At 43.2% G+C, this 15,468-nt stretch overlaps 3 protein-coding genes across 4 annotated transcripts in view; 2 read left to right on the top strand and 1 right to left on the bottom strand.

The window, feature by feature from the left end:
• Window positions 1–2,696, bottom strand: part of usp37 (ubiquitin specific peptidase 37) — a 10,417-nt gene extending 7,721 nt beyond the window's left edge. The window contains exons 1-6 of one of the 2 annotated variants that reach the window (XM_008404218.2): window positions 2,505–2,696; window positions 1,551–1,760; window positions 941–1,091; window positions 406–494; window positions 215–330; window positions 52–129 (exon numbers count right to left, since the gene is read on the bottom strand). In XM_008404218.2, the coding sequence (XP_008402440.1) occupies window positions 52–129; window positions 215–330; window positions 406–494; window positions 941–1,091; window positions 1,551–1,724 (608 nt within the window). In that variant the 5' untranslated portion in view covers window positions 1,725–1,760; window positions 2,505–2,696. The remainder of the gene's footprint in view (window positions 1–51; window positions 130–214; window positions 331–405; window positions 495–940; window positions 1,092–1,550; window positions 1,761–2,504) is intronic. The other variant, XM_008404217.2, reaches the window with a different exon arrangement.
• A 696-nt stretch (window positions 2,697–3,392) lies between these two features.
• On the top strand, window positions 3,393–11,032 carry cnot9 (CCR4-NOT transcription complex subunit 9). Its single transcript, XM_008404214.2, has 8 exons — window positions 3,393–3,635; window positions 5,259–5,444; window positions 5,514–5,629; window positions 5,802–5,911; window positions 5,985–6,094; window positions 6,794–6,892; window positions 6,968–7,059; window positions 10,322–11,032. Exons 1-8 carry the CDS (start codon window positions 3,618–3,620, stop codon window positions 10,488–10,490), a joined length of 900 nt encoding a protein of 299 aa, XP_008402436.1. The 5' UTR covers window positions 3,393–3,617; the 3' UTR covers window positions 10,491–11,032.
• A 1,636-nt stretch (window positions 11,033–12,668) lies between these two features.
• plcd4b (phospholipase C, delta 4b) overlaps window positions 12,669–15,468 on the top strand; it is an 18,916-nt gene continuing 16,116 nt past the window's right edge. Inside the window, exon 1 of the mRNA XM_017302469.1 lies at window positions 12,669–13,186. The gene's annotated coding sequence lies outside the window, so the exon portion shown is untranslated. The remainder of the gene's footprint in view (window positions 13,187–15,468) is intronic.

Below are 15,468 nucleotides of genomic sequence, written 5' to 3'. Positions count from 1 at the left end.
GCAGCAGCAGCAGCAGCAGCAGCAGCAGCAGCAGCTGCAGCTGCAGCTCACCTGGAGGAGTCGTTCTCCTTGGGGTAATCCTCCGTTAGGTCGCTTTCAGAGTTCAGCAGCCTCTTCCTCTTCTCCCCCCTGAAACAGGCAGCAACAACAAGCTGCACCAAACTGACCTGAACACGGCCGGGTTTACAAAGGGACGCCGGCGCCCCTCCCCCACCTGTTTTCAGAGAGTCCGCTGCGTGTCGGCGTGGAGGCCGCTCTGCTCGGGCTGCTCAGAGGTTTCCGCGGGGTGGAGTCGTCCCGGCCGTCGGCGCTCTGCCGCCTCGGCGTGGTCTGAGTGTTTGAGTCAAACGTTCAGCCTTCGTCTCTCTGACTGAGCTCGGCGCTCAGGTAAACACCGATGCTCACCTGTCTGTCCCCAGACGGGCTGTTCTCGTTCTTCATGGGCCGGTTGCCGAGCACGCCGAAGTTGGCACTTCCATGGGACGATTTCAAGACTGAGGGACGACAGGAAGCACAGCTGCTCACATTACAGAGCATCACATACAGATATTTCCATCATTTATTTATTTTTCTGCTGGATTTTACTCTTAATAAAACAAGTTTAGCTTAACTTCATCGTTAATTTTTTATTAAAACATCTTAATAAATCATTTGTTTAGAAAACGTTATAATTAACTCCAGCAGAAGAAACCCAACTTAAAACTGGTTGAACAGTAATAAATGGAGAAACTCTGCCACCTGCTGGTAGAAACTGCACCTGCAGGCACCGTAAACATTGTTTACAACTAAAAACAAACATTTCTACCTGTTAGCAAAGCAAGAACTGCATTAACTTTGTGACTTTTTGTAATTTTATGATTTTCTGTCATCATTCTGAGTTCAATTTAAAACATTTTGATTGACGTTTTTCTAGATCTGACTGAACATGTGTGGTAATTACCCGGTTTTCCTTGCTTCAGTTTCTCCAGGAACTCCTTGGTCCTCTGAACCAGCTGGACGGGCATTTTATCCAGGGTGATGATGCTGCTGTCCTTCAGGGTCAGCATGATCCGGTTCAGGTTCTGGGTAAAGCTCTTCACGTTCTGATTCAGCTGCAGGCAGCAAAATAAATTCACTTCAGTCAAATTCATCCTGCGTTTCCACACTGTGCATCACTTCACCATGAGCAAAGAAATGAATAAAAATCATGCAAAAATTAATTAAAATAGATAAAAACAAATAGAAAAACATAAATACAATGATAAACACACAAAAATACATTTAAAATTATATAAAAATTAATTACGTGGATAAGTAAAATAAAATTAAAAATGTAAAAATAAATAAAAACATCTAAAAATAAATTAGAAACAGAAATAAGTGAATAAATAAAACAAAAAATGTGAATAAATAAAAATAAGAAGAAAAAATATAAAAGAAAAATCAATTAACAGTAAAAACATAACTAAAAATAATAAAACCAAATGTCAAAAATATAAATATTAATACATTATTCATAAGAGTAACTAAAAATAACCCTGCAGTTGGCCGCAGGGCGACCAGGTTCCCACCTGGAAGGTCCTGGCTGCTCCACCGCTGCTGTATCTCAAGCTCAGGCTGACCTTGTTGTCCTTCTCCAGGATCTCAAACGTTCCCTCTCTCCACTTGGTGGTGCCCAGGTCCATGCTGTTGAACCGGATCTTTACTGTACCACCACTGCAGAGTTTGGGCACGAAGGCTGCCATGGCTTATTGCCCCAACAGCTCACCGCCACAAGATTCCTAGAAGCAGAGGAAGGTTTGTGTTGTTAGCATGGAGACGAAGTTATGAGCAGCAGTAATAGTTGGTAACATGGTCAAATCAAAGAGTCTCGTCTCTAGTGCCCGGATGCTGAGTGTTGGCATGCCGGGCCAGTCTGGGGGCTGATATGTAGCCCTCTTCAGTTAGAGGCTTCTTAAGCTTTCATGCAACAACAGAGATGGAAGACAGCATTTAATTTCCTTTGGAATCTGGGATAGTGCTGTATGTAAAATAACCCAGCGTTGAATTTAAGGTTCTAGCAGCAGCTCTGGGCTTTATTCAATGACAACAAAGCCAATGTCGACCGGAACCAATCCAAGAGGTTACAACCCAAAAATATAATCCTCAGAGGAGGCCCAATCTCCCAGAATGATGAGRAAATTCCTCCTGTTTTCCGTTTGTCCATCATTAGTTTAGCCTGCGGTTCGCTTCAGCTAACACTGACAAACTCTCTGCCGCYGCGTTTGATGGCGACGACGTGAATTATTGTGACAGAACAGAACACAGAGGTTCCGGTCCGGATGAGCCCCGGGAAGAACAGCCAAGCCCAGTTAAGCGTCTGGGAGGCAGGGAGCTCCGTCTCATTCTCCGCGGGCGCTGAATGGATGGAGGAGGCCGACATTAGCAGAGCTGCTAGCAGCAGCCGCTAGCTGAGTGGCTAATTACTGCTTGTAACTTGGTGATGGAAACAGAGTCATGGCGTCATTAACTCGTCGGTTCTTTACCTGAAGACGGCGGAGCACGCGCCTTCGGACGCGCAGAATGTGGTTCGGTGTTTGTGGGTTGTCCTCCGGGAACAGAAAGTTAGTTTCGCCGGCATTCACCTGGTCTCCGGTGGGTCTCTTGTTGACAGTGAACGCGCGATGATGGCGGGAATGTGAACGTTTACAACGGAAAGGAGATGGTGATGGGACTTTCGGCTCTCTTCCGGGATCCATGTCATTTCGCTTCATGTGGTAAGAATTTCTTAATTTTTTTAATTAAACTGTTTTAACATTTGTACAAAATAACGTGGCATGTAATAATAAAGAGAGAAAAATACGTCAGTTTGTGAAAGTTTCCAATCTTTATTAAAGACTCGGAATCCATGTAAATAAAAACTGTTTTTTGTTGTAGTTTTCTTATTATTGATATTATTATTAGGAAAAAGAGTTTACTAACAGAACAAAGCAACAGTGCAGCGCCAGCCCAAGGTCATATGAGAGCTTATGACATGCATAAGTTAAATACTAACCCAATTCAAGGAAATAATTTTTGATCAATCAACTGGGCAATTTTAACGTAATTTAGCCCCGTCTTGCCTTTATTGCCCCTGAAACAGAGCTTACTACAAAGTGTGGATTACTGCGCCTTCATCCAGGTGCAAAGTCATTTAACTGTCACACATTTCCACCTGTACATATTTTTGTGCAACTTATTTAACTTATTTATTTACAACTGCAACTCCTCTTACTTTCGACTTTTAAACAACTCTGGTTTGGCCTTGCTGTCAAATGATGTCTTTAAAATAAGAGAGAAACGGTTCGCAGCAGTGAAGTGGAGTTGCAAATAAGTTTGTCAATGAACCAGCATTTTGAGCCGGATCGGTCACGATCAACACATCCACAACACGAGAACGGAGCTATTATTTCCTCTCGCGATATTTGTCACGTCCGCATCTCGTTAGCTTCCATTGCTGAACAAAAACAGAAAGATTGTGTTTACTGAACGAGGAGCAGGCAGCTTAAAAGTGCATATGATGTTTTAAATAGATACAAGTGAAAAGTTTAGAGTTTAATTGTTTAGCTGATACGCAGAGTTTCAGAGTAATAACTGGAAAACAGGGAGAGGTCCGGAGAATGCTGACGACGGGAGCGGTGAGTGTTTAACACGAGCGGATTTTAACTCGCTGTTTTGCTCCAACAAACTCTAATTCTGGTGGATTAGCATCATTATAAACACTGAATGGACCTATTTTACACATTTTGTTAGGGAACAACTCTGTGCTTGTTTTATGACTGATTTACTCCATCTGATGGAATCGTAGCTCCACGTTTTATTTTTCATTTTAAAATAACGATTAATGCTTCAGGTAATTCGGGTCGGTTTTAATTGAAATAGGCGATAATTTGCAATGACACGTTGTTCTAATCATACAAAAGTTAATGAGTAGTTTTTGAAGGATTTATTCATTTTCACTTGACTGTTTTGAACCAGTTTCAGAAAAAAACGCAGAGAATCTAATTTAGTTGGTGTTACAGGATCTTGTTCCAAAGACGATCTTTGTCAGGCCCAATTAGGAGTGGTTMGACTGAGGAAGAGAAGAAGAAACGGACACTTGGTTAAAACTGTTTCTAAGAAACCAAAATAAAGCAGTAAAGAGAGAGGTTTCTATAAAAGTGGAGGATTCTTAGCCGTGGTTCTCAAACTGTGGTCCGTGTACCACTGGTGGTCCAGTCAGTGACAGATTCATTACAAAAAACAAGCCAGTTTATTAATTAACCAACTGTARAATGTGATTAAACAAGCAGAGATTGAAACCTTTGCTGTGTCTGGAATAAAGTTTGGTTGGTTGAGTGTAATAAGTTACCCTCATGGATGTCTGGTGAATGGCAGCTTCAGCAGCACAAACTAAGTGGATCTGTCAACAACAAAAGCTGCAGAAACCGGAAGAACTTTTATTCAAGTCTGAATTTATGTGCTGTGGGCCTGAAGGAGACTGAACACTACAGTGACAACATTTGTAGCAGTGAATGAATGAAACCATCATTCCTAAAATGAAATATAGTAAACATCAGTATGGAAAAGACTAAAACTTCAATTTATTCAGGAGTTTTCTTTTGTTTCCAACAATTTTGTATTAATATTTTAGCTTTTGCTTACTTCTAGTAAAGGGAAGTATTATGTAAAATAAACTTTTTTTAAGCTTTACATCATGTAATCATGTTGTTCCCTCTTCATAAACATACCTGGATTGTTGCCTTAATTCTTTAATGCATGTTTGAGAAATCATTTAATCTCCATGGCAACCATTCAGCTGTGCAAAAAACCTGGTTGGACCTACCTCCACCCTCCAGGCGAAGCTCCTCCCCCACTCAGTTCCTTCAGACTAGCCAGCAGCAATTAGCAGACAGCTGAGCCCATTATAGGAGCTGCTGCTCAGAGCAACGCTGTTCAAAACAATAAAGGGTTAATAGAGGAGCCATGTTGGGACGACTTCCTGGAGGCGGAGCTTCAGAAACAGCAGAAGTTTTAAAAGAAACAGAGAGCCAATTTCTTTTAAGTCATATTTGACTTAAAAGAGTTTTTATAGCAACTGAATTTACATGGTTACTTGATTGTGCTGTGAGTGGCAGTATGGGCCTGGAAAACAGAAAATAATCCAGCCCTTTTCAAGACTTGCTAAATGTGCTGCCAAATGGAAGCAAAATTCTCCACTGATGGAGGATTGGAACAGGTGAGGTGAGGACGATCCGGTAAATGTTTCTGTTTGGTTCCAGGCCGTCACCAACGTCACGGCGCTGGCCCAGGTGGACCGGGAGAAGATCTACCAGTGGATCAATGAGCTGTCCAGCCCGGAGACCAGGGAGAACGCTCTGCTGGAGCTGAGCAAGAAGCGGGAGTCGGTGCCGGACCTGGCCCCCATGCTCTGGCACTCCTTCGGCACCATCGCCGCGCTGCTGCAGGTCAGAGCCTCGGCCCGCTCCGGCCCGGTTCCGGTCCAGACTCTGGCTGATTTCTCTCTCTGGTTGCAGGAAATAGTGAACATCTACCCGTCCATCAATCCGCCCACCCTCACCGCTCACCAGTCCAACAGGGTGTGCAACGCGCTGGCGCTGCTGCAGTGCGTCGCCTCGCACCCTGAGACGCGGTAAAACCCAAACCCGCCGCCGGGTTCAGTTTCTGCTCCTCAACCTCGGAAATGTTCTACAGAAAAACAGACATTCTGAAAAGTTTTAAAAATGAGCTGGAAAAGAATCACATTTTTAGATTAAGCTAAAATATTTCTGAAATTCAAAGGTCAAAACTTTTCCCACCATCAGGTCGGCGTTCCTGGCGGCTCACATTCCCCTCTTCCTGTATCCGTTCCTGCACACAGTCAGCAAAACGCGGCCCTTCGAGTACCTGCGCCTCACCAGCCTGGGGGTCATCGGTGCGTCTCTTCAGGAGCTCCGCTGGTTCACTTCAATGTTTACAAGCAGATCATTAAATGTTTGTTTTTATAGGAGCTTTGGTGAAAACAGACGAACAGGAAGTGATTAACTTCCTCCTAACGACTGAAATCATCCCGCTGTGTCTGCGCATCATGGAGTCAGGGAGCGAACTCTCCAAAACGGTGAAGTTTTTAAAAAGCTCCCAAACCCTCAGAAATGAATTTTTGAGTCGGACAGTTTATTAAACCGAGCTAAAGATGCGTTTGTTGCTGTTTTGGTGCCAGTAGAACCGAGTCGACCCGACTGTCWGCTGTTAAACTGCCTGAAGCACTCCACACCAAGCTAATGCAACTATGGTCCATAGCAGCCTATTTCTTATTTTTATTTAGATTTATTACAACAAAGACTGAAGATTCCCAGCATCACAATCCTACTTTTTAATTGTTTTCATTATATTTTATACCAAGAGAAACCTGGCAGTTTGGATGTAAACAAAAAGTTTGATCAGCATTTATCGTGTCGTTGAGGCCGGATTGATGTTTGGAACCTTTTTATTTAACTCCTCAGTAACTTCTGGTTATTTTTCTGGTTGTTTTAAAATGGTGAAACATTTTATAATGATTTTTTTGGACATTTTGTTCCAAGTTGTGCTTCATGTTCCCGGATGTCGAGGGAAATCTTTCAGAAAGATCTAAAACTCATCTGATTCCAGTTTTTATTGTTGTGTAAAACCTGCAGCAGCAGAACCAGATGTTCTCCTGGGATGATTTTCCTCATTTCAGAATCTAAACTAACCTTTAAAAAGACTCAAATGTCCTTTCAGTTGAGTAGCTCAGTGGAGTTTTCCTGACTTKATCCCATAATTCCCGTTTTCCCGTCAGGTCGCGACCTTCATCCTGCAGAAGATCCTGCTGGACGACACCGGTCTGGCTTACATCTGCCAGACCTACGAGCGTTTCTCCCATGTGGCCATGATTCTGGTGGGTTTCTCTGCCGGATTCGGCCCGGGTGTTCGCGCCGCTGCAGCGTTCCCATCATGCTCTCTGTCTCCTCAGGGGAAGATGGTGCTGCAGCTCTCCAAGGAGCCGTCGGCCCGGCTGCTGAAGCACGTCGTCCGCTGCTACCTGCGCCTCTCGGATAACCTCAGGTAGACGGGAGGAAAACTCAGCCTTTCTATCATTTCAGGATGTGTTTATAGTTTTTGGGTGAGTTGGCACCACTAGAGGGCGCCGTTCTGACTCCCGGGTACAGCTGGAAACAGCCGTTTATTTTCTCATCTTGAAGTTTTTGTTGCTGTTTGGAGACGAAAACGACTAAATCAGATCCGCCCGGTGTTTAGAGGTTCAGATTTCAGGATTTATTTGATGAATCCCAGCAGAGGAAAAGGTTTGAGCTGCGTCTTTAAAGGCCTGGAAACATTGAATTTAATCCAGAGATTTTCCAGTTTGGAAAAGGAAACAGATTATTGAAAACTTTTAGTATTTTCATATCATTTTTGATGTAAAATAGTTTGTTTCTCCATCCACCCAGAGCAGCAGGAACTTTATTGTGAAGTTTTTGTATTTATAGCTAAATGGTGAGTTTTGCTAACAGTCGGAGGCAATATGGAGGAACCTGGTTTAGTTTGTGAGCCGAATCTTTCCCTCTCTCTCTGCTCCTCTAACATAATGTCTAGTAAAAAATCCACCTTAAAACCAGTTTCCTGCTGGGAACCCAGTTTGTTCTAAAGATTCTGACTGGCACAGAGGTACATTTCCTCTGTGCGCTTCTCGGTGGAATACGTCAGCGGTTTGGATGGACGGCTGGCTCAGCGCCCCCTGCTGGGCTCTTCAGTCGCTGTTGAGCAGCGATTATTGTTTTCATTCATGGAAAGTTTCCACCAAGCTGCTCAAACATCTTCGTTTGGTTCTGCTTTTACTTTCTGAACCTGATTCTGCAGAAAACCCACAGTTTTCATACTTAACATGTAAAGAAGTTCTGTTAAAATATCCAACATTAAAAATATGAGAACATGATGAATAACTTCAAAATTTTGTAACTTTTAATGTGACAAGAGAGATAACGGATGAAATGTTGAAATCTCTATTGGATCATTTTTCATGTCATCACATTCAGCATCATGCAGTGATGATGTTTCCAACCAGCCGCTAAAAAGACGGAGTGATACAATTTATTATTATTTTTAATAACCGTCTAGTGGTGGGATTTGATTCAACATTTTAATCACGTTAATTTTAGGGTCTGTAATTAATTAATCCAGGAATTAGTTTATTTGCAGACTTTTAGTTTTCAGTAGAGACGCACCAATCAGAAAATGTGGTATTAATACTGCTGTAATGGCCAATAAATGATATCGACCGACATTTTGTGCTGCATCGCTATCGCTGTCACATGACCTCCATCAGCAACAAAATGAAAATGAACATCGGCCCAGTTTTACTTCAATGCAGACACATTTCCCATCACCTGTTTGCAGAACATGATTAGTATCAGTCAGGAGCAGGATGCAGTAAAATGCTTCAGACATTTCAAAACAAAGGAGTTTGAAGAACGAGCCAAACATTTCTCAGGACACGATATGTCTGCGTTTGTACCGAGGGATGTTTGTCATTTTTTTATATAGTGGTGGGGAAAGTCATATAATATCTTCAATTATTGATTATTATAATATCAAATATTGTACTGGCCCAGATTTTAATATCGGTTCATTCTTAAAATGTTCAAGTTGGATGAAGTTCTGAGCCGTTGTAGATGGGAACCGATCCGACGCCTTCGGGTTTCCCCCTGGAAACTGAAAACATGAGTTCATGTTTCAAATGTTTCAGCCAAACAAACAGATCAACGCTTCACCAGAGGAAAATGGACTGAAACTGAAATCAAACCCATGAACATGTAGAACAGTGGTCCCTAACCTACGGCCCGCGGGCCGGATCCGGCCCACCTCCACATTTGGTCCGGCCCCCTGAATACCAGAGAGCATTCAGATTTTTTTCATATACCGCATTTTCTGGACTATAAGCCATTAATATGTGGATTTTTCTTCCACCACCAGGGGGCTCTTTAGCAGGAAGTGAATCGTTGGAAGTCAAAATTTTAAATAAAAGAAGAAAGCGCCCATTAAAACAGAATTAGGTTTTAATAGGGAATTGAAATTTGAGAATGTTGTTGATCAGTTAAATAGCACTGAGGGTAAATAGAAAATGTTTCATTTTTTAAAATAATACTGGGATCATTATGAGAATCTGAGGTATAGATATTAGGATCCAGTAGGTGGCAGTAGTGCAACAATGGATGCAAGCTGCTGTTGAAATCTAAAGCAGAAGAAGGAGGAGCCCATTTTCATTTAGCACATGCTAGTAGCAACACGAAGGATCAGCACTTTTACTGTTACTGTTACCGTTTGGAAACTAATCAGTTCAGTTAAATCTAAACTTGGGAACTTTTTCTTTTTCAACCGTAATAAATGTGATATTCAGTTGACCTGTAGTGACTCAGATGTTGGCTGTCCGCCCCTCTGCTGCTGCTGCATCGCTGTGGAAAACCTGGAGCTGCAGAGATATCTGAGGCTTATAGTCTGGAAATATTTTATGAAAATTTATTTAATAAATAGTGTTATTATTTATTTCCTGGATTTTTTTCTGCGAAGAACCCAGAGAGGTTTATTTGATTGTGCTTTCTGGAAAACAACACATTTTTACATTTAGGCTCTCCTGCAATCGTCACACCTTTTCTGTTACAGACTGACTCCGGCCCCCAGCAGAGAAGGGAAAAGTTATGTGGCCCTCAGGAAAAAGTTTGGGGACCCCTGCTGTAGAAACTGAAAATGGTGATTCGTTAGGGGCCCGGTGATTGGCCCCGCCCCCTGGCCCGACACTGACTTGTTCTGCTAGTGATCGGAATAATACTTTTTGTGATGAGATCAAAATGATCCCACATGGAGAAAACTTCCTCTTCCTCTGTGGATCCATGCCGGTGAGTCATATGAGCCGGAAACCAAAGAACACAAAGTATTTCCATCCAACAAAACCCAGAAACGTGTCGACACAGTTTCTCCCTCATCAACACAGTTTGGCACGTTCACATCCAAACGACAGGAACTGCATGGGTCACCTGGTTTTCCTTAAAGGGACACGCGCACCGACACGGGGGTCCGTCCTGTTTGCTTGCCGAGGTTTCTGTCATCTGGCCCATCACTAGTTTCGTCCAATAAATACATTTCGCAGCAATATTACTTATTAGTCGATAGATGTAAACAAGCAACAGTTTTTTGTTGTTTTGGTTTGTTTTTGCAGCATCGTATGACATCTGAGAGTGACATCGTCTCACTCTTAGTTTGAGAATGCCCGATTTTTAGCTCTTCATCATGAAAAGTCCTTTTTCTTCATCCTGGTTTCGTGTCGGTTCCTCAGAGCCAGAGAGGCGCTGCGTCAGTGTCTGCCGGACCAGCTGAAGGACAGCACCTTCGCCCAGGTTCTGAAGGACGACACCACCACCAAGCGCTGGCTCGCTCAGCTCGTCAAGAACCTGCAGGAGGGCCAGGTAACGGACGCCCGCGGCATCCCGCTCGCCCCGCAGTGACGCCCCGGGCCGCCGCCCGCCAGCTGCCACCAACCCTGGTGCTAGGACTGTCCTCAGAGCCGCACACGGCGGACCGACCACGGACAGACACGGGGTTTTTGGGGGGTTTTTTTGGATTACGAACTCTTGAATTTCAGACACGGTAGATTTTCAAAGAATACATCTTTTACTGAGACATGATATTTTTTCTGAACTGTTTGGCAGTAGTGTTTAGGTGAGACATTTCACAGATTAAATGAACAAACAGGAACTACATCAGGTGAAGCGTTGAAAGGTGAGAGAACGCCATGATCAACCAGAGGTTTGTGATGACATCACTTCCCTCTGATGGTCTCGTGAGCTGCTGCTGATACTTCCCTTCGCAGCCCGTCGCCTCCAGCAACACGCTCATGCAACTTCTGATGGGTGAACTGTGTTCTGTGTTGTAGGCAGCAGTTTGTCATGCAGCGTCCTTCTGGACAGGTTGGCTGTTTGTCGACTCATTTGTACAGAGATGATTTCCTGGCCTCTTTATGTTTCTAAATAAACATTTTTTCAACATATTCAGGAAATTATGACTTCATATGTCAATGAAGTTAGTCAGATGCCAGGAGGGAAAATGTTGACTAAAGATGAAATGAGAAATCATTTGGTACCATCTAGTGGTCGGAGTGTGAACTGCGCATGGTTCATGTCTCCACTACATTCAGTTTCGTCAATAAACTCCGTGAATCTTAACCTTGAGCAACGTTGTGCAATAAAAATATACTGAGACTTAGAAATGTCGCCTACATATATTAAAATAGAAATGTAACCAAAATTATTCCAATTTTAGGTGTGAAGCTATTTAGCGACTTCAGGCAACTAAGGAGTGGAAATGATTATTAACTAGCAATAAGTGTAGATATAACTAGAATAATAAATCACGTGAATGTATGTTGATTATGCATCTAAGCCTTAATAAAATAAAAATATAAATATATCGTAAGTACATATTCCAATAAAATGTTTTATAGTCAAAGTGATAGATGTCTAGTAAGTTATACAGTAAATATTTTTTTATATTTAACTATTTAAAAGACTAACAATAAAAAACAGTATTTGCTCAAAAATACATGTTGAAATTTAATTTATAAACCTTATTTCATGTTGCAAAAAAAGCTAGGAGCTCATAAGACAAAACAGCATAATAATAGTTATTCAAAATCATTTTGTTTCTATTCTAAACAAAATCACAATCCAGCTGTGGATTGTGGTTTATCCACAGCTGGATAAACCACAATCCAGCTGTGGTTTATCTGAATAAATACTGAAATTGAACAGCATTTTATTTTTTAAGTGCCTGGTGTCGCTAATTAGCATCACAGCAAAATTCTCACTAATGTTGTGGCGTTCAAATTTTTAATCTTTATGTAAACGGCAAGAAAACTAGACCTGAACGTTTATTTCTGTTACTTTTAGTGTCGTTCGTTTATGCAAATTTAATCCAGTGGCTTGAAAAATCAAAACAAAAAACAGGTTAAATCTAAATGCGTCATCAGGTTTTCTGTCTTATGTTTTGGGGCAGGTAATGAGAGACTTGGTGGAAAGTCCTGGTTGTGGTTTGAAGCTCTGGAGCCTCTCAGCCTTAATGAGGCTCATTTCCTGCAGCGTCCTGGACTCCATTAACCCCGCAGACCAGGACGGATGGACGGGAAGCATCACGGAGGAGAAACACCTGAATCTCATCCCGCTGGGAGACGATTAAAAGCTGCAGCGGCTCAAATGGAGCCGAGTTTCCATCTCCGATCTGATGAGGGAGACGGTTCTTCATCACCAGTTTAACCCTTTATTTACCAGCATTTAAAACTCGCTGTCATAAACATGGAGAAATATTGGTTATTACTGTTAATTAACAATAAATATTGTTTATTACCTGGCCAGAGGTAATGTCATTCAGTAAATAATTACACTTTTGATGCAACTTTGAATTAAAAATGTCATTATTTACAGAATGACAACAAACATTCACAAAGCGTTGCCATTTATTGATGACATCATCTCCTTGGTACAACGGCGTATTGAGGCCGTTACAGATGAGGGGAAAAGCAGATTGTCAGATTTCTGACCAAAAAAAAGTCTGACATTTAGAGACTAATCTCAAATTTTCTAGAAAAATCACAAAAAGTAAAAAAAATTTCGACTTTTCATGTTTTTCCAGAAGATTTCTGACACGTTGTAAGAACCTGTGTGACTTGGAGAACTGGGTTTACTGGGAGGAAAATGAAGCTGCGCAGCCGGAGATCAGGACTCTGTCCTTTAGTCACTGTTTGATTTGATTAGATTTAAATGCAGCTTTATCAAGAAGATCTCCTCTCTCTACAATCAGAGGAACTGAGAGTGAGCCTTTTATGGAGGTTATTGTTCTCATGCATGGTTTAATGGCAACTGTTCCCAATAATCAGGAAGCTGAAAGTCCTGCAGCGCGGCGCTGATGTGAGAGGAGGGAGTGGCCGGGGAGGAAGGCAGCGGGACGAGGCGGAGCTGGAGGAGGGAGGGAAGGACGCTGCGGAGCCGCTGGGGAATCAGGTTTCTCACACCCAGCAGCAGCAGCAGCAGGACTGGAGGAAAGGGAAGGGAGGAGTCAGACTGGGACTCACTTCCCCTCCAGTACTGCCAGTTTTTAAAAGCCTCGGTCTGTCCTGGAGTCTCTCTGATCCGAGGAGCACATCCCTCAGGTAAGCATCAAGCTGCCGTTTCCCTGAGTCACTCTGAGCTGCACATGCATGAAAACTTTGTTTCTGCTTCTGATTTACTCTGAAAACCCTGCTGGAGTTTCACATTCCTGACATGGATGCATTAAGGAAATCCAGGATTTCAGCTCCAGCTCTGACTGGGGTTCAGCATTCCTGAGCTGCTAAAACCCCAGAAAGCTTGAGAGAGCCATCAGATGCTGCTGGTCACGTGTGTGTGTGTGTGTGTGTGTGTGTGTGTGTGTGTGTGCGTGTGTGTGTGTGTGTGATCAGTGAACTCCCTGATGAAGTGACTCACTGCCCCCAGAATAAAGCAACAGCAGCAGCAGCTGAAGGTTGGGCTGCTGGGAAGAGCAGAGTGATGCTGCAGGAGCTGCCAGCGCTGATGGTACAAGCAAACGTGGCGATGCTCTGTGGAAAGTACGCATCGCTGCCACCGGCTCCTCTCTGGGTTGAGATTCAACTAAAACTCAAACAGTTTGCTGAAGGAAGCCGGAGCAGACAGACAATGAAAGGAAGAGATAGTTATTGCACAGCAACCTGAGAAAGCTTTTGCTTTCCGGGTCGGTTTATCAGCAGGCATCAGCGTAGAGGTCAGGCTGGTGGTTGACCGGGTCGCCGCGCTGTTACCTGGTCCTTGATCGCTGAGCAGGTCATCCGTTTCATTGGTCATCGGTGACCAATGAAGCCAAAAAACAGATTTTATGCAATGATTCCACCAAACGCCTGTTGGCAGCACCAACCATGTGCCTCAGTGATGCAGGCATCTGCCTCCAGAGGGTTTGCCACCTCTCAGTGTATTGCAGATGTGCTGAGCTTTGGAGAGAATACGATGTTTTTCCTCTGTGACGTTGCTCCCTTGCTTTACCTTCCTCCATCGCAGCAGCCCGTATCCAAAATCAGATCTGGTTTGTAGCTGGAACTTTGTCTGCTTACTGTTCCTGTTGTACATAGCAAGGAGGAAATGTTGTTTTCGAACTTCTGCTGCTGGTAACAGCGTTTGATGGCCAACTCAGCTCCCAACAGATCTTTGGGCTTTAGGGTTTTTGTCGTTCGCAGCCCATCATCCAGATCAGGGTCCGTCACACGATTTGCCTGCGGACGGAGCTGCAGCAAATGTGTTTTCAGCCTGAGAAACCAGGACATCTTAAGTTTCCTCCATTCTGTGACAATCAATGGCCTTAATTGAATCAGCAGCAGTGGAGTTCACCAGAACCTCCTTTTGAGCTCTGGATCACTGGAGTCCATCTTTTCATCAACAGGATTTCCTGGCCAGAATCCCTCAGACTTGCAAAGGAAACTTACAATCCAGCTGTGGTTTGTAAGGAAACTGGTCCTTCATTCCCCTCCGTGCAGAATCAGCTGGGCTGCTGTTGGAACCAACATGCCTCCACTGGGAGGGCTTGAAATCTCTCTTATGGTGCAGATTCGATTTGCCACAAACGTCTGGAAACGTTTATCCTGATAGTCGATTCAGAGCTGATGAACCGTCTGTCCGGTTCCTCCAGCTCTGCCTGTAGCATCGCGTCCGCTCTGGCAGCCCAGGCTGCAGCTGGACGTTCCAGCCGTCGGATCGTCGCAGCTGGTAAAGGCGTGACTGCGGCCTTGCCCAATAAGAAAGCAAAGTGAATATGGTCTCTGCTGTCGTTCAGCCAGATGCGTGTTGCAGTGCCATAACCGTCTGTACTGACATCGGCAAAACTATATAAATGGCTTTATTCCAACAGCATCTTCATCTTTACTGTTTTTGATTTAATCTACCTTTTCACATTTTCAATAAATTTATCAGTGAACATTATTTTGGCTTTAAACCATGTTTTATGATTTTTTTCCCCTTGACTTGCAATAAAATCATTCAGGAATCATGCATGTTATTTTAATGTACGTATCAAGAGACTGTTGTACTGAAACCAAACCATTTTGGATTAAACCTTGGATCCTTTTCTTTAAACAGAGTTATTTAGCTTAGTCTTTCTACCAGTTTTTTGACATCGTAGAGGCCAACCCAAACCTTTAACCCAAAACCCAAAGCGTTACCCCAAAATCCAGAGCTTTAACCCAAAACCCAAAGCGTTAGCCAAAAGCTTTACCCCAAAACCCAGAGCTTCAACCCAAAGCTTTAACCCAAAGCTTTAACCCAAAACATAAAGCGTTACCCCAAAGCTTTACCCCAAAACCCAGAGCTTTAACCCAAAACCCAAAGCGTTAGCCAAAAGCTTTACCCCAAAACCCAGAGCTTCAACCCAAAGCTTTAACCCAAAGCTTTA

This window comes from Poecilia reticulata, linkage group LG2 (genome assembly GCF_000633615.1).
Source record: "Poecilia reticulata strain Guanapo linkage group LG2, Guppy_female_1.0+MT, whole genome shotgun sequence".
Lineage (NCBI taxonomy): Eukaryota > Metazoa > Chordata > Actinopteri > Cyprinodontiformes > Poeciliidae > Poecilia > Poecilia reticulata.
The sequence above is the reverse complement of the archived record's forward strand: the minus strand, read 5'-3'. Positions and strand labels throughout refer to the sequence as shown.

What these genes read in the sequence shown, in the direction of transcription:
- cnot9 (XM_008404214.2), top strand. An exon ending in GCCTCGCACCCTGAGACGCG is followed by an intron (nt 5,630 to 5,801) that starts GTAAAACCCAAA and finishes TCCCACCATCAG; the next exon opens with GTCGGCGTTCCTGGCGGCTC. An exon ending in GGAGCGAACTCTCCAAAACG is followed by an intron (nt 6,095 to 6,793) that starts GTGAAGTTTTTA and finishes TTTTCCCGTCAG; the next exon opens with GTCGCGACCTTCATCCTGCA.